Source organism: Chiloscyllium punctatum, chromosome 2 (genome assembly GCF_047496795.1).
Source record: "Chiloscyllium punctatum isolate Juve2018m chromosome 2, sChiPun1.3, whole genome shotgun sequence".
Taxonomy (NCBI): Eukaryota; Metazoa; Chordata; class Chondrichthyes; order Orectolobiformes; family Hemiscylliidae; genus Chiloscyllium; species Chiloscyllium punctatum.
The window spans coordinates 156813872-156837416 of NC_092740.1; the positions used below are offsets into that span (position 1 = coordinate 156813872).

General features: G+C 41.6%; 1 protein-coding gene across 2 annotated transcripts in view; it reads left to right on the forward strand.

Annotated features, from left to right (window-relative positions):
* Positions 1 to 23545, forward strand: part of slc12a2 (solute carrier family 12 member 2) — a 231448-nt gene that overhangs the window by 152009 nt on the left and 55894 nt on the right. For both annotated transcript variants that reach the window (XM_072591024.1, XM_072591016.1), the window contains exons 11-14: positions 16974 to 17081; positions 19026 to 19149; positions 20816 to 20917; positions 21600 to 21755. In XM_072591024.1, the coding sequence (XP_072447125.1) occupies positions 16974 to 17081; positions 19026 to 19149; positions 20816 to 20917; positions 21600 to 21755 (490 nt within the window). The remainder of the gene's footprint in view (positions 1 to 16973; positions 17082 to 19025; positions 19150 to 20815; positions 20918 to 21599; positions 21756 to 23545) is intronic.

Consider the following 23545-nt stretch of genomic DNA (forward strand, 5'->3'; position numbering starts at 1 on the left):
ACAGCCTTCCTCAGTCTCCTCCCCGTTTGTGGGTGCTGCAGCCCACAGTGAACTTTGTAAAACTGCATTGATCTTTTTTGTTTTAAATCCACAACCTTTCCTGTCCGAATAACTACATTGTTTCCAGTCCTTGTTTTTACCAGAGTCTAGATTAGAGTGGTGCTGGAAAAGCACAGCAGGTCAGGCAGCATCCGAGGAGCAGGAAACTTGATGTTTCGGGCAAAAGCCCTTCATCAGGAATGGAGGAAGGGCTTTTGCCCAAAACGTCGATTGTTTTTTTTTTTCCCCCCCCCCCCTGCTCCTCGGATGCTGTCTGACCTCCTGTGCTTTTCCAGCACCACTCTAAAATAACCACATTGTCTTGCCCATCGTCCCTAATTTGCATATTATTTAATCTCTCCTGGGAAATGGTACCTATGATAGAGAAGTACTCCCTCTTTATTGCACTGGAGTGTTTGCTCCACCCTGGAGTGGGACCTGGAAACCTGAACCTTGTGATTGCACACCAGCTGATCTGGAAGTTTGGGATCCAGTTCCTCCTTAGCTTTCTCTGACAAGGTGCAGTCATGAAGAATTTAACTAAAGCACAAGGGGCAGCTCAGGGTCAACCTTGGGGACGAGCAGTAAATGTTGGCCAGTATTGATGGCCATGTCCCACAAGTGAGTAAATGAAAATAAATTAAGCATTTCTTTTGAGTGAAGGGGGTGGGGGTGGGGTGGGGTGAGGTTGGTGTAGTCTCAGCTCTGTAGGAATCTAATCCAGCTTAATCAGACGGCACAAAGCCTCAGCATCAAAATTCTTTCGATGCAGTTTTGAGTCCCTAAAGAACATGGAGACTAAAGTTGGTGCTCCCTTCTTTAAGTTTGAAGTTTACTAAGTCACCTTGAGTCTAAAGGGGCAATTTCCCATGGTTAATCCTGTTAGATATGGGACTAATTTAATCAGGAATGCAGTGAATGGATGAAGTCTGAAAAATTAGAGACTCTATATAATTAGAGATGAAGGAAAGTGAATCAACTAGTCCTAAAACTCAAAAAACATGTTGACTGTGTTTTGGGTTGTTTTAAAAAAAAAATCAGTTGATAGTTTTAATGTTGATGTACTCTTATCAAAACACTAGTGTCTGTTGTATTAACACACTCTCTTCAAACATGAGTGTATGCTTTAAATCTTTGTTCTGAGTGCAAACAGCTTCTGTTATGCCCCTAATCATGTTGCAAACAATTCTATGAACAAGCCAAATATGAAGCAGCTAGTTTTTGTCTGAAATGCTGCATATTATTGTAATAAATATGAAATATTTAAGAATTCTGGTCCATTTTAATTTGTTGAAGCTCATGGTGGTCTCTTTGTATAATTTTTCTTTATAATTGCTCAAGAAAACTTCCATAATGTGCAATAATAGTAACTTCAAAACATTTATGTTGAAAATTCTGAGCTATATGGCAGGGAATTCCAGTATAACATGACTGAAAATGAATACGTTTTCTCAATTTTAATATACCACAAAAGGTTAGTTATTGAATGATTTGAGTATGTGGCTTTTACTTAAGGAAGCTTGACTTGTGTGCCAACATCCCTGACAGCTATTATATTTTTGAGCCTAAATTGGCTTGTTCACATTAGTTACTTTATATGTTGATGCAGCCAATAATTTAATTTGAAACTAAAGATTGCAAGTTTCTACGTTCAATTTCAATGCAGCTTCTTTGTAGGATCTGCTGTGAGTACTGCTTCCAAATGATGACACCATATCAATGCTCCCCTCGAAACATTGGAAATAGGTGCAAGAGGCAGTTCAGTTGGACCATTAAACCTGTTTTGCCATTTAATAGAGCATGACTGGATCTGTATCTCAACGCCAAACTTCACTACCTGTACCTTTTGTTGCCTTTTAATGTTGAGAAAACTATCTCTTTCTCAAGTATGATTAGATTCCTTACAGTGTGGAAACAGGCCCTTTGGCCCAACAAGTCCACACCGACCCTCCAAGAGTAATCATCCAGACCCATTTCCCTCTGACTAATGCACCTAAAACTATGGGCAATTTAGCATGGCCAGTTCACCTGGCCTGCACATCTTTGGACTGAGAGGAAACCGGAGCACGCAGACACTGGGAGAATGCGCAAACTCCACACAGACAGTTGCCTGAGGCTGGAATTGAACCTGGGATCCTGGTGCTGTGAGGCAGCAGTGCTAACCACTGAGCCACCGTGTCGTCCAATATATTCGGTGACCTGGCCTCCAACCTTGAATGACAGAATTCTACAGGAACACCACCCTCTGAAGACACTTCTCCTCATCACAATCCTAAACTGCCTACCCCTTTCTCTCTCTATTGTGTGTGTAATATATATATATATTCCTCAGCTATGGGGAACATCATTGTTGCATCCAGTCTATCCAGCCCTGTCGAATATTTTTTTAATCAGTGAGATCCCATCTCATTCTCTTTCTTTTAAAGTCAGAATATAGATTTGGTTGACCCCACCTCTACTCCTAGGACAAATTGTGGGAGCTGGCCTAGTGAACCTTTTTACAATGCTCCTATTATAGCAAGTTTTTTTTTTGAGTAAGGAGATCCAAAGTGCCCAATACTTTAGGTGTGGTCAGCTGAAGCAACATAGTCCTTTACTCCAACCCTGTTCACAATGAAGGCTGGCATATCATTTACCTTCGTTAAGGGCTTGCTACACTTGCATGCTCTTTAGTGACTGGTCTACAATGATGCCAATGTCCCCTTCCGTTTAACATTTACCAATCTTAAATTCTATACCATTTGGTGTCTCTGTCAGTCAGAAAAAATGTCACGCATACCCATATTCTAAGCTCCCTCTAAGCTGTACAGTTGCTCAGGGGTTCTGTAATTGCTAATCAGCATGTCAATACTTTGACTTCCAGTTTTAGGCACCACTCCTGTAGCCAGATCTTGAGGTCCACACACTGAAAGAAAACAACTGGAATGTGTTTTGCCCATGTTATGCTGCGTCTGCCATGTTGTTACCTGCTCTCTCTTTTGAGTCACCTTGAGGTGTTTTTACCCCCTTCTTCCCACTCTTCTTATTTTTGTGACAGCACTAAACTTGGAAATATTGCATTTAATTCCCTCATACAAATTGTTAATATATATTAGTGTATATCTGGGACCCAAGTATTTGTCCCTGGGGTAAGCCAATAATCACGCTTTTGACTTTTTTTTTCCAAAAGTTATTTTTGCATTCTCTTTCCTGTCACTAACTAATTTCAATCTATTCCAGTATATTACACTGATATCATGTGCTTTAACCTTGCATGTCAATTTCTTGTGAATTTATCAAAAGTTTTCCGAAAATCCAATGCATCACCAACACATCTTCAAAAAATAAACTCCAGTATGTCAAACATGGTTTCACTTTCATAAATCCATGTCTAATCCTATTGAAAATTTAAGTGTCCTGTTATCGCATGATTTTAATAGATTCTAGCATTTCACTGTATCTGCTGTTCATGGTAAATTAGGGACTCTCTAATACCCTTGAATGCTACGGAGCCCAGGGTCTAGTGAGGAGAAATTGAAGGAAATCAATGTTAGCTTTAACAAAGACAGTGTTAGAGAAATAAATGTGGTTGAATGCTGACAAATCCCCAGAGCTGTATCTCAGAATGCTAAAGGAAGTGGTCCTGAAAATATTGGATGTATTGGATGGTCATCCAAAATTCTCTACACACGAGTTCCTACAGCATGTGGGTGGGGAATGTAAGCCTACTGCATTTTTTATATTTAAAAAAAAAATTAAAGATTGATTAGCCGAACATTAGTAGTGGGGAAACTACTAGAGTTTATTATAAAAGATGTGATAATTAGATACTTAGAGCACATTAAGTGGGGCTAGACAAAGTTGGCAGGTGTTTGTGAAAGGAAAGAACGATTCAGATATAACTAGCTGGAGAACCAGTGAATGGCATGTATTGGATGTCAAGAAAACTTCTGATAAGGTAACAATAAGAGTCTAGTCGACAAAATTAAAGGACAGGGGACAAGGAGTAATACACCGACGTGAATTCCGAATTGGTTGGCCGACCAGAAACCGAAGGAATAAATGGGCCATTTTGTGAATGGCGGGCATTGATGAGAGATGTACCACAGGGGTCAGTGCTTGGGTCCTAGCTTTTGATGATATCTAAAAATGACTTGGATGAGGCAAGCAAATGCAGTATTTTCAGGGAGAGAAAGCAGAGTTAATGCTTTGAGTCCAGTGACCCTTTTTCAGAAGATTCTGAAGCAGGCTCAATCAATTCAACGTTATATCTGTTTCTTTCTCCACAGATGCTGCTAGACCTGCTGCGTTTCTCTGACTAATTTTGTTTCTGATCTTGTGCAGCTGTAGCTCTTTGTTTTGTATTGTTGCAATAGTTCCATGTTTGCTGAAGATGCTCTTGCCTAGTTTTGAGTTGAGGAGGATGCAAGGAAGTTTCAGGACAGTCTAGGCAAAATTGAATGTATGGGCAAACATGAGTCTGATCAGTATAATGTGGCTAAATGTGAAGTTATTTGGTTGGTGCTGAAAACTGAGGCAGAATATTATTTACATGGTGATAGATTGGTAACTGTAGATGCACAGTGATCTGGGTATCCTTAAATGCCTTTGGCCCTCTGTGTGCCAACCTGTGAACTATTTTCAGCCCATCCCCCTACACTATCCCATCATCATTCATGTGCTTATTTAAGGATTGTTAAACACCCTAATGTGGCTGAGTTGACTACATTAGCAGGTAGGGCATTCCATGCCCTTACCACTCTCTGCGTAAAGAACCTGCCTCTGACATCTGTCTTAAATCTATCACCCCTCAATTTGTAGTTATGCCCTCTTGTACAAGCTGACGTCATCATCCTAGGAAAAAGACTTTCATTTGTCTATCTTATCTAGTCCTCTGATCATCTTGTATGGCTCTATCAAATCCCCTCTTAGCCGCCGCCTTTCCAATGAGAACGGACCCAAGTCTCTCAGCCTTTCCGCATAAGACCTTCTCTCCAAACCAGGCAACATCCTGGTAAATCTCCTCTGCACCTCTTCCAATGCTTCCACATCCTTCCCGAAATATGGGGAACAGAACTGTGCACAATATTCCAAGTGTGTCCGCACCAGCGTTTTGTATAGTTGCAGCATGATATTGTGGCTCCGGAACTCAATCCCTCTACCAATGAAACCAAACACACCGTATCCCATCTTAACAGCGCACTCCACCTGGGTGGCAACTTTCAGGGATCTATGTACATGGACTCCAAGATCCCTCTGCACATCCACACTACCAAGAATCTTTCCATTGACCCAGGATTCTGCCTTCCTGTTATTCTTCCCAAAGTACATCGCCTCCTATTTAGCTGCATTGAACTCCATTTGCTACCTCTCGGCCCAATTCTGCAGTTATCCAAGTCCCCCTTCAACCTGTAACATTCTTCCAAACTGTCCAATACTCCAATGACATTAGTGTCATCTGCAAATTTACTAGTCCGTCTACCTATGCCTGCGTCTAAGTCCTTTACAAAAATGACAAACAGGCAAGTGCAAAAAAAACTCGGAAGGCAAATGATGTGTTGGCCTTCATTTCAAGACGATTTGAGATCAGAAGTAGAGAAATCTTAACATTTATGCAGGGCTATGGTGAGACCACACCTGGAGTATTATGTGCAGTTTGGTCTCTCTAGGTTAGAGTGATACTTACAATGCAGTGTGTGGAGTGAAGGTTCACCTAAATTGAAACTGGGATTACAGGCTTGTCGCAGGATCCATACTCGGGAGTGTGGTCCTAGACCTCTCCATCTCCAGCAACTGACTAACCACGAACATTGGCATCAGCATGGGCCCCAGGTATGCCTGCCTCTTTGTCGGGTCAGTGGAACAGTCCATCTCCCGCAGCTACATTTGCACCAGCCCCCATCTTTTCCTCTGCTACATTGATGATTGTATCAGCACCACCTCGTGGTCATCCATGAGGAGGTTGAACAGTTTGTCAAATTTACAAACACCTTTCACCCCGACCTCAAATTCACTTGGACCATGTTGGACATCTCCATAGAATCCCTACTGTGTGGAAGCAGGCCATTCAGCCCATTAAGTCCATACCAACCCTCCAAAGAGCATCTCACCCTGACCCACCCCTGTAACCCTGTATTTTTCCCATGGCTAATCCACATAGCCTACTCATCCTTGAACACTGAGTAATGTAGCCAGGCCAATCCACCCTAACCTGCTCAACTTTCGACTGTGGGAGGAATCTGGAGCAAATCCCCTTAAGACCCTGGGAGAATGTCTGTCTTTCTGTGGAGTTTGCACAGTTGCTAGAGGCTGGAATTGAATCTGGATCCCTGGCGTCTGTGAGGCAGCAGTGCCACCAGCACTCATCCATCTGAGCAATGGAGAGAAAGTGGGAATGAGACCGAGGATGAGTTGTGATCATATCAAAGGGCGGAATGACTTACGGCTTCTGGTTGCTCCAATCCAGCCGGTGCTCCAAAATCCAGCTTTTGAGTAGCAGAAGCTGGAGGTGCTCCCTGTGTGGGCACAGCAAGCAGTGGAATAAATGGAGGTCAGCTTAATTGCATGTTCTTAAATTTAGATGCTCACAGGCCTTTCTCCATGTCTATTGGGTGGTCATAGTCATAGAGATGTACGACACGGAAACAGACCCTTCGGTCCAACTCGTCCATGCTGACCAGATATCCCAACCCAATCTAGTCCCACCTGCCAGCACCCGGCCCATATCCCTCCAAACCCTTCCTATTCATATACCCATCCAAATGCCTTTTAAATATTGCAATTGTACCAGTCTCCACCACTTCCTCTGGCAGCTCATTCCATACACTTACCGCCCTCTGTGAAAAAGTTGCCCCTTAGGTCTCTTTTATATCTTTCCCCTCTCACCCTAAACCTATGCCCTCTAGTTCTGGACTCCCCCACCCCAAGGGAAAAACTGGCTATTTATCCTACCCATGCCCCTCATAATTTTGTAAACCTCTATAAGGTCACCCATCAGCCTCCAACACTCCAGGGAAAACAGCCCCAGCCTGTTCAGCCTCTCCCTATAACTCAAACCCTCCAACCCTGGCAACATCCTTGTAAATCTTTACTGAACCCTTTCAAGTTTCACAACACCGTTCCAATAGGAAGGAGACCAGAATTTCAACAGCAGTCTAACCAATGTCCTGTACAGGTGCAACATGACCTCCCAACTCCTGTACTTAATACTCTGACCAATAAAGGAAACATACCAAACGCCGCCTTCACTATCCTATCTATCTATGATTCCCCTTTCGAGGAGCTATGAACCTGCACTCCAAGGTCTCATTGTTCAGCAACACTCCCTAGGATCTTACCATTAAGTGTGTAAATCCTGCTAAGATTTGCTTTCCCAAAATGCAATGCCTCACATTTATCTGAATTAAACTCCATCTGCCACTTCTCAGCCCATTGGCCCATCTGATCAAGATCCTGTTGTAATCTGAGGTAACCTCCTTCGCTGTCCACTACACCTCCAATTTGGTGTCATCTGCAAATTTACTAACTATACCTCTTATGCTCACATCAAAATCACTTTTATATAAAAGTAACAAAGAGCATTGATGATAACAGAGCAGTATGATCTGTATGGACTTCAGTAAGGCATATGACAAGGTTCCCAATGGTAAACTGGTTAGCAAGGTTAGATCTCGTGGAATACAGGGAGAACTCTCCATTTGGATACAGAACTGGCTCAAGGAGAAAGTTGCTGCTTGAGGCTATTTGTGAACGCTGCTATCTCCAGACTCTTCAAACTGCAGTCTCTTTCAATCAATACTTCTGCATTCTTGGTGGCAGTCAGGTTATGGCCCGGGATCTTTTCTAGGCTACTTCAGGGAAAATGAGCAAGTTGAATTGGTTTGCAGTATGTTACTGCAGCATGGTCTATTGTTATTTCATTTGCATGAGCACAGCGACACGTGCATTTAGCTCTCAGCACGTCTCTCTGGATTTCTGCGGAATCAGATTTCCTTCAGAAAAAAATAAACATTCTACATGAAAGCAGTGAAACTGAACAGCATGGGATTTCATTCAGTCCCATTGGAAACGGAGTGTGATGCTGTTGCTACAATTACTGGTTCTTGAATAATAGTAAATTGGGAAGGTGCCACTTTGACCTATCATCTCTGGATTATTCAGCTCGCAGTACATCTAGAAGTTTGTTTCATAATCATAGGAACCTTCACCTTCTTTTGAGGCTACTAAATGTAGTGAAATACTGGGTGCAGTAAAAATGCAAATTAAGTAAACTATTGTGTTCAAGCTTTGTGTTTTTTTTCTCTTCATGATTGACTATTAGTTTATTCCTTTAACAGTTTTGGTTTGGAGCTGTGAACTGGGACTTGTGACCTGAAGATGACTTTTGGACTGTGGATACAAGCTTGTGTTAAAAAGAAAGCCGATCAAACGAGGGTTTGTTTATTCATGAGGCCAGGCCCAGGAGTTAATTGCACATTGGTTCCCGATCAAAGGATTCTGTAGACACTTCACCACCACCACCACGGAAGAGCATTCTGTTTAAATAGATGGGAGAAGTTGTCTATATTTAATGAGATCTGTACCTGGGAATTGGTTCCAGCAAGTCTGGAAAGATTGTGCTCCAGCAGATTGAGAGTGGTGACAGGAACCTAGTGGAGAAGATAATCACCCTGTCAGGGAGTGGTCACCGTTTGAACTGGGGTTTGGAAATTAAGGGATAAATTTAAGCAAAAGAAAAGCACCGCTGCCTCTCCGCATCAGGGACCCTGGGTGACTCTATGGAGTTTGCATGTTCTCTCCATTTCTGTAAGTTTCCTCCGGGTGCTCCAGTTTTCTCCCACAGTCTAAAGGTGTGCAGCTTAGCTGGATTGTACATGGGGAACACATGGTTACAGGGATAGGGTGGAGGGGACGATTGGGGAGGGGTGGGGTTGCTCTTTAGAGAGAGAATTGATGAACTGAATGGCCTCTATCATTCCATGACTGGTTTCTGTGTGAGGTGAGAGAAAGAATATAGTTTTTGATGCTACAATATGAAGGTTTGAGGGCTCCCAGCCTATTATGTCATGAGCAGCTCATGGAAGCTCAGAACAGAAAACCAAGTGAAAAGTATAACTACCTTTGTCTGAGTGAATTGTGAAGGTGACTCTGAGCTTCAGAAAATCCCTTCCCGGAACCACCATCTATGCCTGTGGAACAATACGTTGTCCAGCTTTTGTGTGAATGGGGCTGAAAGCAGAAGTTTCTTTTGGACTTAAAGAATAAACCAACTAGATAATTTTGTTAAATTTTTGCTCTTTTTTTTTTATTGCTAATAAGTTGCTAAGTCCTTTGTTTAAGAGGCAAACAAAACTGGATTGATTTTGTAGAGGCTGGGATTGGTTATTAACAATGTCTGTTCAGGATCCGTAATTTTAAGGAACTGGGTATGAATCTGGGGAGAGAAAGGCTGATTTGATTGCGGTCTAACTATTTGGATACTGTGGCCTTTAATTACAATTAGAATGATGTGCTGCAACTTGGTCTTGAGTGAATCTGGCTCAGCAATAGGAAAATGTTCCAAATGAACATATACTGACTCCCCCTTCCACAATGTGGGCTGGCTTTCCTTCTATTTTATGATTTGGAGATGCTAGTGTTGGACTGGGGTGTACAAAGTTTAAAAATCACACAATGCCAGGTTATAGTCCGACAAGTGGGCGGCATGGTGGCACAGTGATTAGCACTGCTGCCTCACAGCGCCAGAGACCCGGGTTCAATTCCCGCCTCAGGCGACTGTCTGTGTGGAGTTTGCACGTTCTCCCCGTGTCTGCGTAGGTTTCCTCCCACAGTCCAAAGATGTGCAGGTTAGGTGAATTGGCCAAGTTAAATTGCCTGTAGTGTTAGGTGAAGGGGTAAATGTAGGGGAATGGGTCTGGGTGGGTTGCGCTTCGGCGGGTCGGTGTGGGCTTGTTGGGCTGAAGGGCCTGTTTCCACACTGTAAGTAATCTAATCTAATCTAATCTAATCTAATCTAATCAAAGTTTAATTGGAAGCACTAGCTTTTGGAGCGCCGCTCCTTCCTAATTACAACCACCTAGTGAAGAAGCGTCGCTCTGAAAGCTAGTGTGCTTCCAATCAAACCTGTTGGACTGTAACCTGGTGGTGTGTGATTTTAAACTTTTATATTTTACAGGTTTGTTGGGGAGTAGAGGAGCTGTGGCAGAGTCAAGGTGGAGAGAGGGAGACCTGCATCTTGAATCCCTGCTCTCTCCTACCTTTTTTTAATTAGAAAAAAGTCATTGTGGTGCTGGATGCACTTGTAATGCCCCTTCCATTTTGAGGGACCACTTGCTGTGGTCAGTCAGATAGCTAGCTTCTCCTCTGCCCACTGAATGCTCATTTTTAAGGAAGGTGACAGTGTTATACTGGATGTACACTATCATCTTCTGATCCCTGTACCCGATTTTAATAAGCCAATGAGATCCTGAAATGTTTGATTAAAAAATACTGAGACACATTATGTAGCTATTAGCCCTGTATACCCCTCTCACTCCCATCCCAACAAATTTGCAATGTCTAAATTTCAGTACACATGTCCCAAAACCATATCAAAGGATGGGAATCTTGTAGAGGGGAGCTGGGGGAGTCTTGGCCCTGGATACAGTGATAGTGCCAGTGACACAGACAGCTGCTCTGAATGGCCCTGGATAATGGTATGATGATCCCATCAGGCAGTTGGGTCACTTCACCATCTCCTGGTCTGAAGAACCCCTGATGCAGCATGTGAGGTACCATCCTGTCGAGCACTGGCAATTCCCTGGCTCCAGTAGAAAGTAGCCACTGTGGGAAAGTACACAGCAGACTGGTAGGACAATATTCTTCAGGGTGAAGATTAGGGGATGGGTGGGGTTGGTGCCTCACCACCTCTGACGTGAAATGCTTTGAACAAAGGACTGATTCCTCCAAACCCTCCCCCTTTCCACCCAAAAAAAAACAAAACCCTACAGGGTTACTTTGTGATCACTGCACATTGGGGCGTTGAGGTATGAACACTACCAGTATCCCACAAGGGCCCTCTTGTCTTGGGTTGATATCAGCGGTGATGGGAAGAGGTCTATAATTGGCTATTGCTTTTAAAAGTATTTAATTAACAATGCAGTGGTTCCCGCCATGGGGCTAATGGTTGGCGGGGGGATGGGAAAGCAATGGGGTCCCCGTGCTAGTATCCTTGGGATTTAAACATTTTCCCTACCTCTGAATTTGCCAAGGGAGAGTGTGAATTCTGTCCTAGATTTCTAAGCAGTGTCTCTAAAGAGTTAGTGATCGTGGAATGAATCGAGTCACTGTACCTTTGTTTACATTTTTATGTCTGGCTACATTGTAGCGTTAATGAAACTATTTCATAACAGCAAAATGCAAGTTTGGCTCACATAACAAAATGTTCTTTGGCACTTATCTGCTGGATAGATGAAAGCAGGTCACCACAGTGAAAGTTATTCCACACAAATAGAGGAACTTAAGAAGGAGGTGGAATAGTTTCGAGAATGCACTTTTGAGTCAGGACAAAGTTGCCATTGCACTAGAAGGGAATTTTCCATTCTCACTGGAAAAAGGCTTTCTGTGAGTAACTTCAAGTGTTGTAATATTTAGATGGTTAAAGTGAAAACATGGTCACTCTTTCTGTTAAAACTCCATAAACTGATTTTCTGACCTTCAATGTGTAGTTGAAAATAAAGTAACAGACAAAGGTTAAACTATATTTAAAACCATTGCATGCCCTTGAATTTAGCAGGGAATAGTGTTGTAATTTGAGGTAGGCAGTAGCATCTATCATTTTAATTTTTTTATGGTTGGTGAATGTTTGCAAATCTATTGATTTTTTTTTTAAGTAGCTCTGAAAGTTGTATTCCTTGGCTGTTTACTGTGTAAACATACAAAAGTAGTTTTCATGCTCTGCTTAGCAAAAAAAATGTGAAGATGTCTTAAACCATAACATAAAACCAAAAAATACTTCAAATTGGTTTCTCATCACTTGGTTATCATTTTTCTTTTTAATCAAGAATTTTTATTCAGGGGCATTAATTGTGCTAGTGTGTCAGTTATTCATTTCCTTACCTTGTGGCCTACCTAATCATTAATATGTAGCACAACCCAGGAAATTACGGGAATAATGTAGTTCTTATAACATTGTGACCCTTGTGGGAGTGGGGGCTATCTGACAATATTGACTCATCCTGAAACGTCCCAGTCAGTGAGACTAAGAACAATAGTACATTCTCCTTTCTCTGCCCCAGAGGGCAGTGGAGGCCCAGTCTCGGGATTCATTTTAAGAAAGAGTTGGATAGAGCTCTCAAGGATAGTGGAATCAAGGGTTATGGAGATAAGGCAGGAACAGGATACTGATTAAGGATGATCAGCCATGATCATTGAATGGTGGTGCAGGCTCTAAGGGCAGAATGGCCTACTACTGCACCTATTGTCTATTGTCTAAGTACTTAATGGGGACAGAAAGGATGAGTCTGGAAGTGTTTTTTAAAAAATTCCCATCTTGTAATCCTTCGAATCCAAAATCTTCAGTTGAGCGGCTGGTGGGTCTGCAGCAATCAGTGTATCCTTTGTGGAAATGCTGTCAAAAGGAGTCCAATGTCTAATTTGGCTGGCAGCTCTCAATGGCTGGACCACATTGCATAAGGAGTCCTTTATTTCATGATTACAAATTTCCTGATTTAGATTAAAATGCACACTGTGGGGTGGGGGGGAGAGATGCACTTCCCTTTCACAAGCATTAGAAGGAGGACCTACAGTTCAAAGGAACTTCTCCACATACGTTCAATATCTTCCTATATTCCCTTCCAGTAAACGAGGGGGCAAATGGGGATGGGCGATAAATGTTGGTCTGGACGTTGATGCCCACATCCTGTGAATGAATTAAAAACAAAGAGCTGTACATGTAGTATACCATCAACATTAAGGAAGGTGATGATGGTCAAGTGGTATTATCTCTAGACTATTGATCCAGAGATCTAGGTGATGTTTTGGGAACATGGCTTAAATTCCCACGTATCAGATGATAAAATTTCAAATGCTATAAACAAAATCTGGGATTGAGTCTAATGACCATTGCCGATTTGTCTGAAAACCCATCTAGTTTACTAATAGCTTTCAGGGAAAGAAATCAATCATCCTTACCTGGTCTGGCCTTCATGTGACTCCAGCACCACAGCAATGTGGTTGCCTCTCAACTGCCCTCTGGGCAATTAGGGATTCCTAACCAGTATTGGCCCAGTCAGTCACCTGAAAATGTGTTGCTGAAAAAGTGCAGCAGGTCAGGCAGCATCCAAGGAGCAGGAGAATCGACGTTTTGGGCATAAGCCCTTCTTCAGTCTCCAGTCAGTCACCTCCACGTCCCATGAATGAATAAGGAATGCACATGTCCTTCAATCTTGATTTTAGAGAATTGTTTATGCAGAAGCTAAGGAGGCCTAGGATACAGGGAAATCTGGTTGTCTGGATACAGAATTGGCTGGCCCATAGAAGACAGAGGGTGGTAGTCGATGGAAAGTTTTTCGCCTGGAGCTTGGTGACCAGTGGTGTTCTACAGGAATCAGTTCTGGGACCTCTGCTCTTTGTGATTTTTATAAATGACATGGATGAGGAAGTGGAAGGGTGAGTTAGTAAGTCTGCTGATGACACCAACATTGGTGGAGTTGTGGATTGTGTTGAGGGCTGTTGTAGGTTGCAACGGGACATTGACAAGATAGAGTCGGGCTGAGAAGTGGCCAGTGGAGTTCAACCTGGAAAAATATGAAGTCATTCATTTTAGGAGGTGAATTTGAATACAGGATTTAAGGCAGGAATTTTGGCAGTATGGAGGATTTGAGGGATCTTGGGGTCCACGTCCATAGATCCCTCAAAGTTGCCACCCAAGTTAATAGGGTTGTTAAGATAGCGTATGGTATGTTGGCTTTCATTAGCAAGGGGATTGAATTTAAGAGCTGCGAGGTTATGCTGCAGCTCTATAGAACCCTGGTTAGACCACACTTGGAATATTGTGTTCAGTTCTGGTTGCCTGATTATAGGAAAGATGTGGAAGCTTTAGAAAGGGTGCAGAGGAAATGTGTAAGGATGCTGCCTGGATTGGAGGGCATGCCTTATGAAGAAAGGTTAAACGAGCTAAGGCTTTTCTCATTGGAGTTGAAGAAGGTTGAGAGGTGACTTGGTAGAGGTGTACAAGATGTTGAGAAGCCTAGAGTGGATAGCCAGAGACTTTTTTTTTTCCCCAAGGCCAAAATGTCTATCATGAGGGGGCATAATTTTAAGGTGATTAGAAGAAGATTGAGGGGAGATGTCAGAGGTCAGTTCTTTACTCGGTGGTGTGTGCATGGAATGCACTGCCAGCAGTGGTAGGAGAGGCAGATACATTAGGGACATTTAAGTGACTTTTGGATAAGCATATGGAAGATAGTACAATGAAATGTATGCAGGTTAGTCTGAATAGGATCTTAATAGGATAAAAGGTTGACACAACAATGAGGGCTGAAGGGCCTGTACTGTTCTGTTTTAAGTTCTATGTTTGAGGTGTGGGATTGATCATATTCGCTGCTTATTAGAACATAGAACATTACAGCACAGTACAGGCCCTTCGGCCCTTGATGTTGCACCGCCCTGTCATACTAATCTGAAGCCCATCCCACCTACACTATTCCATGTACGCCCATTTGCCTGTCCAATGACGACTTAAATGCACTTAAACTTGGCGAATCTACGACCGATGCAGGCAAAACATTCCATACCCTTACTACTCTGAGTAAAGAAACTACCTCTGACATCTCTCTTATATCTATCTCCCCTCACTTTAAAGTTGTCCCCTCGTGTTTGCCATCCCCATTCTTGGATAAAGGCTCTCCCTGTCCACCCTATCTAACCCTCTGATTATCTTGTATGTCTCTATTAAGTAACCTCTCAACCACCTTCTCTCTAACGAGAACAGCCTCAACGCCCTCAGCCTTTCCTCATAAGACAATCCTTCCATACCAGGCAACATCCTAGTAAATCTGCTGTGCACCCTTTCCAAAGCTTCACATCCTTCTTATAATGCGGTGACCAGAACATAGAACATAGAACATAGAACAATACAGCGCAGTACAGGCCCTTCGGCCCTCGGTTGCGCCGATCAAAGCCCACCTAACCTACACTAACCCACTATCCTCCATATACCTATCCAATGCCCGCTTAAATACCCATAAAGAGGGAGAGTCCACTACTGCTACTGGCAGGGCATTCCATGATCTTACGACTCGCTGAGTGAAGAACCTACCCCTAACATCAGTCCTATATCTACCCCCCCTTAATTTAAAGCTATGCCCCCTTGTAATAGCTGACTCCATACGTGGAAAAAGGTTCTCACTGTCAACCCTATCTAACCCCCTAATCATCTTGTACACCTCTATCAAATCACCCCTAAACCTTCTTTTCTCCAAAGAAAACAACCCCAAGTGCCTCAGCCTTTCCTCATAGGATCTTCCTACCATACCAGGCAACATCCTGGTAAACTTCCTCTGCACCCGTACACAATACTCCAAATGTGGCCATACCAAAGCTTTGTACAGCTGCAGCATAACCTCCTGGTTCCGGAACTCAATCCCTCTATTAATAAAGGCCAAAACACTCTATGCCTTCATAAAAACCCTGTCATTCTGGGTGGCAACTTTCAGGGACCTGTGCACATGGACACCGAGATCTCTCTGCTTATCTGCACTCGCAAGAATCCTACCGTTAGCCCAGTACTTCGCATTCCGATTACTCTGGCCAAGGTGTATCACCTCACACCTGTCCACATTAAACTCCATTTGCCACCTCTCAGCCCAGCTCTGCATCCTATCGATGTCTCTCTGCAACCTACTACATCCTTCGTCACTATTCACAACTCCACCGACCTTGGTGTCGTCCGCAAATTTACTAAGCCCTCATCCAGGTTATTTATAAAAATGACGAACAGCAGTGGACCCAACACCGACCCTTGCGGTATGCTACTAGTAACTGGAGATTACTTCATGAGAATTTTCTGGACACACAAAGGAACCTTGTTTCATTGGGTAAAATATTAATGAGCATTCCTTCTTTCAATTTATTAAATGTCAGCTTTGTTTACTTACCAGTTTGTGCCCATATTGGTGTGGAAATTTGTACATTGTTTTCATGTGTCTCTAATTAATAATTAGAAACCGAGGATAAAGTTTGAAATATCAAATTGCTTGATGTCAGGAGGACTACAAGGACTTATAATGGTATTCACCTGTCAGAGTATTTCAACAGCAACCCAGTCTGTTTTAAAAGGCTTTGTTTGATTATGACTCAATCATTCTTGAGATTTTTTTTTACGTGGATAGCTGTTCCCAGGCCATTGAGGCCTGGAATAAAAGAGTAATGCTTTATTGGTCCTGACCCAAAGCATTAAAACAGGAATATTGTGGAATTTCTACTTCCTGGTTAAGAAACTTGAGCGTGTTATTCTCCAGCTTCTTGTGGTTGTGGCTCACTCTAAATGAGCAATGCTTGGGTGTCCCTCTGTATGTGATATAATGTAGTTCCTGATCTTTAGGAAGGGTTTACACTATCTTTTATGCTGAACAAATCATTATATAGACCCAAAGGGAAGACCTATTAGAAGATCAATATTAACTGTTTCTCAGCAGAAGCAGCCAGACCTGCTGAGGTTTCCCATAACCTTTTTTTTTGTAACTATAAAAATTTCATACCATGTATGTGTTTAAATATTTTTGCTAAAAATCCCCTCAGCACCTTGTTTCTTTTCTTCTGAAAGAAAACAGCCTGTTGTAAATCAGTTGCCATATTGTGGCTTATGAGAATAGCTTTAGTTGGTTCAAGTGCATCTGAAACGTTGGCCACGTGTTTCAACAAACGCTAACCACCTCTCCTACTTTTCTAACTGAATTAACCTGGATTCTTTTCAGGTCATGAGCCTAATATCTGGATTTGGGCCTTTGATTACTGCAGGAATCTTTTCAGCAACACTTTCTTCTGCTCTGGCCTCATTAGTGAGTGCTCCCAAAATATTTCAGGTAAGTACGCCACTCCAGATGTTTATGCTCATTCCATGTTTATTTTTGCTTGTTACTTTTATTTGATTGCTCTCGCTTAAATGTAAATGTTTGTTTTGTGAATTTAACCCAGGCTATTATCACTTAGTGAGACTGAGGGACATGAGGTGGCACTTTTCCCTTTAGTAGGGGTCAATAACCAGGGAGCATAGATGGTGGTGGAAGTTCGGCTGTTTCAGTCAAAAGCTTCTCACATTTTAAGCAGTATTTCGATATTCACTTGTGTTGCCATAACCTCCAGGACCATGGGCCAAAAGTTGGAATCGGTGTAGCCACGATGGGTCAAATGGCCTCGTTCAGTGTTGTAAACATCAGAGTTTGTATCAATGTTTTATGAATATTCTCCACATTTATCATAAACAATCCTAAATAATCTGTGCTTAGAGCAATGACCTTTCAGTAAAAGCTTGGTTTTAGATTTCTCTCAGAACTGAAGAATTTTTACATGTTGCAGTGAGAAGCCAAACAATTTTCAGATTTTAGATTTTTTTTTTGATGAATAAACTTTAGTGTACAAAAACATATTGTAACAGCAATAAGATGTTCAGACAAAGCTCATAACAGATGACACTACTCTCAAGTGTGTGTAGGGAAAGGTAAGAATAAAAACTTCTGCTCCACTTGCTTGGACTCTTTCTGATAGGAAAAACATAGAAATATAGAAAGTAGGAGCAGGAGTAGGCCATTCAGCCCTTCGAGCCTGCACTACCATGATTATGCAATGGTGCATATGCAATCTCTGTATTTCATTCCCACTTTCTCTCCATGCCTCTTTTTTCCTTCGCCTCAAGGGCAACATCCAGCTCCCTCTTGATTAGTTGTGTGTTAGCTGGAAAGGCAGCCTTTTATGTAAGGGAGCAGTCCAGTGCAAATTAACAAGGAAGCAAAGTGATTGGATAGCTCACATCGGAAAGAGGACCCGCTTGCCACCCTGATTTTGATTCCATGACTGCTTAATAGCAAAACCTTTTTTATCCATGTCTTTCATTGTGAGGCACATGGATGGCTGTTGGCATAAAATCTGAACCATAAACAGCATAAAATTAAACATGATAAAAGGTAATTAAAAGCATTATATTTGAGGCTTGTATCATATTTATAAATTAAGACAACAATGTTTTGCTTGTTTGATACCTTGACTTTCCAATTAACGGAGCAATTGACCTTGGATAGCTATTATCTTTCAAGTGTAGGTGAGGCAACTTTATTCCTCCTTTTTCAGAACTTTTACTCTGAACTCCTTTGAAACCTTGTCTTTGACACGCCCACTTATTCCTGATCATAATCCTTCATCTGTAATCTAATCCATTTTAGACTTCAGTATTGCTTGCTCTTGGCTATTTTCACAACTGATTAACCTTGAATGTTCCTTTTCAATTGCTTTTTTGCCAACTTATTTCAGTCCAGTGTAATTATCTCCTCGCGCTCTCACTCTTGCTCTCTTTTTACAATGCGAACTTCATTGCCTTATGGTCACTGTTTCTCAAACATCATTTTTGCACTTTATTACTTGTCCTGATAATTGCCCGTAGCCAGCGCTAACATGCCATTTTTTTGTTTTTAGGTATACATTACAAAGAAGCAGAAGTACCTTTTGGTTATAAATACTTCTGTTTTAACCTAATCCACCATTAAATCCAATCTGGATTAATAAAATGTGCAGAATCTCAAACTTTCAATATCTGCAGCAATCTGGAAAATTGAGATTTTAGGGCATTAAAGTGTTACCTTATGAATGTGTTGGTAGAAGTCAAGTTGTCACATGTATTTCAGTTCCCCTCCGGAAATGTGTGTGGCTTTAAGGAAAAACAAATTTCAAAAAATTCTCAGTTTGTCTTTAGTTATTACATTTTTACATACTGTGTGGAGCACCTGGTCTACAGTAATAAATATCTTTTCCTCTAGGCTTTGTGTAAGGATAATATATACCCTGGTCTTCACGTATTTTCAGTTGGTTATGGGAAGAACAATGAGCCATTGCGTGGATATGTTCTCACATTCTTCATTGGTCTGGGATTCATACTAATTGGTTAGTCAATATTTTGGAAAAAAGCAAATTTGTAACACAAGCATTAGATTATGAATCAGTGTAGACTTCCTATCATGTGGAATCAATTGTCTATAATTGCATTGTCTAGGTAAACACTTAACATTTAAAAGAGGATGAAATATCAGCAAATTCTTCTTTTCTTCCCTCCTTGCAACTAGCAGTTTTAAAACTACCTTGTGATTGATTTCTTTTGGAGGAAGTTCTGAGGACCTTAGTTTTTTTTAGATTAGATTAGATTACTTAGTGTGGAAACAGGCCCTTCGGCCCAACAAGTCCACACCGCCCCGCCGAAGCGCAACCCACCCATACCCCTACATCTACCCGTTACCTAACACGGACAATTTAGCATGGCCAATTCACCTGACCTGCACATCTTTGGACTGTGGGAGGAAACCAGAGCACCCGGAGAAAACCCACGCAGACACGGGGAGAATGAGGTGGGAATTGGACCCAGGTCTCTGGCGCTGTGAGGCAGCAGTGCTAACCACTGTGCCACCGTGCTGCCCATAGTGATATGGATAAATTAGCAAAGTTGGGGTAGAGTTTTATAAGAGAAACTGAGCATTGACAGAACTGAGGACACCAGTTTAAGGTAATTGGCAAAAGAATTGATGGCAATACAGCTTTTGTTTTAAAGCTGTGACTGGTTACAATCTAAAGTTTATTGATTGAATGTATAGTAGAGCCAGATACATTGGGGGCTTTAATAAAGAGATTAGGTCAACACCTAAGGAGGGGAAAGTTTGCAAATGAAGGGAAGGGGAGTAGGACTTGAGTTGCATTCTTGCCACATCCCTGCAAATCTAATGGGGGTGACTCGGTTTCCTGCGCTGAAGCCATTCAATGATTTGGTTGTGTGTTCCACAAAGGACCTTGAGCCATCACTATATATTTATGTTTCAATTTTTTTACAAATATATGGATCTAATCATTTTTCCCAAGGTTTACCCAGACCATGGTGAAGAGTGGAGTTCAGGGAACTGTAGAATCTCAGGGGGATAATTCTCCGCATGAAAGTGAGAAAGCAGTTGGGTTGAACAGTGGAGGAATGGTTGGACTGAAGTGGCGAAAGTACAGAATAACTTATACCTGAAAAGAGGGTGAAGTTTGCTATCCAATGGTCCTCATCAGCATTAGGTGAAACCCACAATCTGGAAAGTTTAAAAAAAAAACTTGATCACCTCTTTCACATCCTTGAAGTCTCACATTGTTTCACAACTGATGAATTGTTTTTTTATAATCTACTCTCACTGTTACAATGTTAGCAAGTTACAGATGTAGAAGATTGCGCATGTTTAAAGAGTGTGGAAATGTTGATGTGTTTAAGCTAATTTATTCAATTTATTTTCTACTGTCTGTGTACATGTGCACAGAGCTAATGGAAGGAAATGAATACGTCACTGACACTGAAACACAAATAGAACTGCTCACTCTTTTTAAAATCTGAATTTAAACTGATTTTGATTTGTTTATTATCATTTGTGGGGTAGTATGTTGGCTGTGTATTTTTGGCATAATGTTTGTTTTATCATAAAGTAAACCGGTAGTTGTGCTCTTAAATGGTCAGTTGGTCTGGGAATAGGTAGGGTAATTTGGAATTGTCATTTTCTTTCCTGCTATTTATTTTTGTGTGTTTGCTTTACAGCTGAGTTGAATGTCATTGCACCAATCATTTCCAATTTTTTCCTGGCTTCATATGCTTTGATTAATTTCTCAGTATTCCATGCTTCTCTTGCTAAATCTCCAGGTAAGAATCCAGTTAACAGGAGAAATATGACTGACTGAATTCAAATTTGTATTTTGAACATAGCTGTTTGAGCTTGGAATATGTGTGGGAGTTGGGGGGGGGGGGGGGGGGTATATTTATCTGCCCATTGGGAAAGGTGGTCATACAAGGTACATTTATTTTAGTTTTAAACTGGCTAGTAGTATTTTCAGGTATTGGATGATCAGAAAATGTCTGCTGAGCTCTTGGCAATGGTTCTGTAGAGATGTAATCAAAATACAGGTAATAATTTCTTCTCTTTCTGCCTCTCCACTTAGAAAAAATAGTCACTATCTTATGTCTTCTGTTCCAGAGAGCATGTTTTGGTTTGGCCTTTTCACTTTGTCTCTGTACCCCTGCCAGTTGCTAAATGAGCTCAATTAGCTTTTATTCACCAATTACTAGCATCAAACTAAGATGACACTAGAAAATTGTGAATGATCTTGTTTGATTAATCAATTTTTTTTTAAATGACAGTACTAATCTGAGAGACTGACCTTGCCCAGACTATATGGTACACATTCATAGTGTAGTACCTGCAGCTAATACTCTTGAACAGATATTAGGGGTCTATTTAATTTTTTAGAGTTTGGTTTTGATTTTACATCTCAAAATCTTACAGCATAGCTGTACTTAATGATTTCTTGCTTCCTTTTGTACTTAGGTTGGCGACCTGCATTTAGATGGTATAACATGTGGATTTCATTACTTGGTGCTATCTTGTGCTGCGGGGTAATGTTTGTCATCAATTGGTGGGCAGCACTATTGACAAACGTCATTGTCCTTGGTTTATATATTTATGTCACCTACAAGAAACCAGGTAAGGTTAATTCAATGGTGTGAACTGGGTTTTCAATTTATTTTGCCAATTTGTGGTGTTACTGTGCATTTAGTGCTTGCCTTTCAGAAAGCATGGATCAGCACTATTGACTGTGAAGTCTCGATCCCTCCTGATAGCTCCAATAGCAGGAGAAATAGTACATAGCATTAAGGCGTGGGGATAATTTCCATCTTGTAAGGATATAGTTTCATTGGAGGCAGTTCAGAAAACGTTCATGAGGTTGGTCCCTGGTATGTAGGCAGTGCCTTTATGACCAAAGACCTTAACAGGCTGGGAGTCTCCTCACCTGGAGGTTAGAAGAACGAGGGGTGATCTCATTGAAACATACAGGATTCTGCAGGGGCTTGGCAGAGTAAACAAATACTGAGAGGATGTTTTCTGCTCCTGGAGAGTCTAGAGCCAAAGAGCATAGTCTCAGAATTAAGGGGTGCTAATTTAAGTCCGAGATGAGGAGGAATTTCTTTTGTCAGAGGGTTGAGTGTCTTTGAAGCTCCTTGCCACTGAGCTGGGGCGTGGGGGGGGGGGGGGGGGGGAGCCTTTGTGTATATTTAAGCCTAAGAGATTCTTCTTCATTAGGGGAAATCAAGGGTTACGTGGATATGAGGAATGTTGAATGAACCATGATCCTGTTGAAGCAGGTAGAGGGGCTGAATGGCCTACTCCTCTTCCTATTTCTTATGGTCTCAGGGTAGCAAGTTAGTTTATCCAAACTGCTGAACCAGCAGAGGAGAGTTGGACAACTCTCCCTTCCCAATACAAATCTAAGATGCCTAGTCTTAATTATGATCCGGTAATTATTGCTTGAAATGCCTGGTTTGCTGCCAGTGAATGTGATGGTTACAGTTGGTAGAGTACCGTGTCTTACCATTTTTCAGTAAGGGTTATATATGAATCATGATCGATGGACAGTTAGCTATAAATCTGAGATTGCTTAACAAATATTTGAGGTATTAAGGGATATGGCCCCAAGATAGGTATATGGAGTTAACTGTGGAAAAAGTGCTTAAAATTCTTTTTTTTTGAAGTAGTTGCAGTTAGGTAACTGCAGCAAAGTTCAAAATTTATTGTAGTTGTTCTTTGTTAGATTAAACTGAACTATTAATTCATGTCTTCACCAATGCTAATGCCAGAGAAACACTTCAACAAAATCATTGAAGCTGCTAACTTGGACATAATTGTGATGGCAAAATGCTGTTTAACTTATCTTCCATTTTCATCTTTTGAATAAAGTTATTCTTGATCAGTTATCACTACATCAATTTGGATTTTGAGTATTTTATCATATGAACGATTTCCTACATTGCATTGAGCAATTTGGGCATCTATATATCATTGGAATGTGATACAAACGTCATTACATCTTCTTAACCTTCCTGTTATTGATGGATAAGGCCTGCTGACAAAAAAAATCACATCAGTACATCAGAAAGGTTAGGGCAGATTTATTTCTTGAGTTGGTGCCACGACTGCTGTACTGTAACCACTTTCCTCCCAGCGTTTGTCTGTTTTCCATATAAATGAAATCCTTGGTATCATGTGATACTGATACTCCCCTCTCGGGTACTACATGAAAATTATCCAAACATAAACAATTCCCTGTCCGAACTTCTTCCCTCTTAAAAAAAGTAATGGGGTGCGTGTGTGTGTGCATGTGTTTGTGTTGCTGGCAAAGCATTTGTTCCCCCCCTCCCACTCCACCAAGGACATGCAGGTCCTTGGCCTCCTCCATCGCCAGACCATGGCAACACGACGCCTGGAGGAAGAGTGCC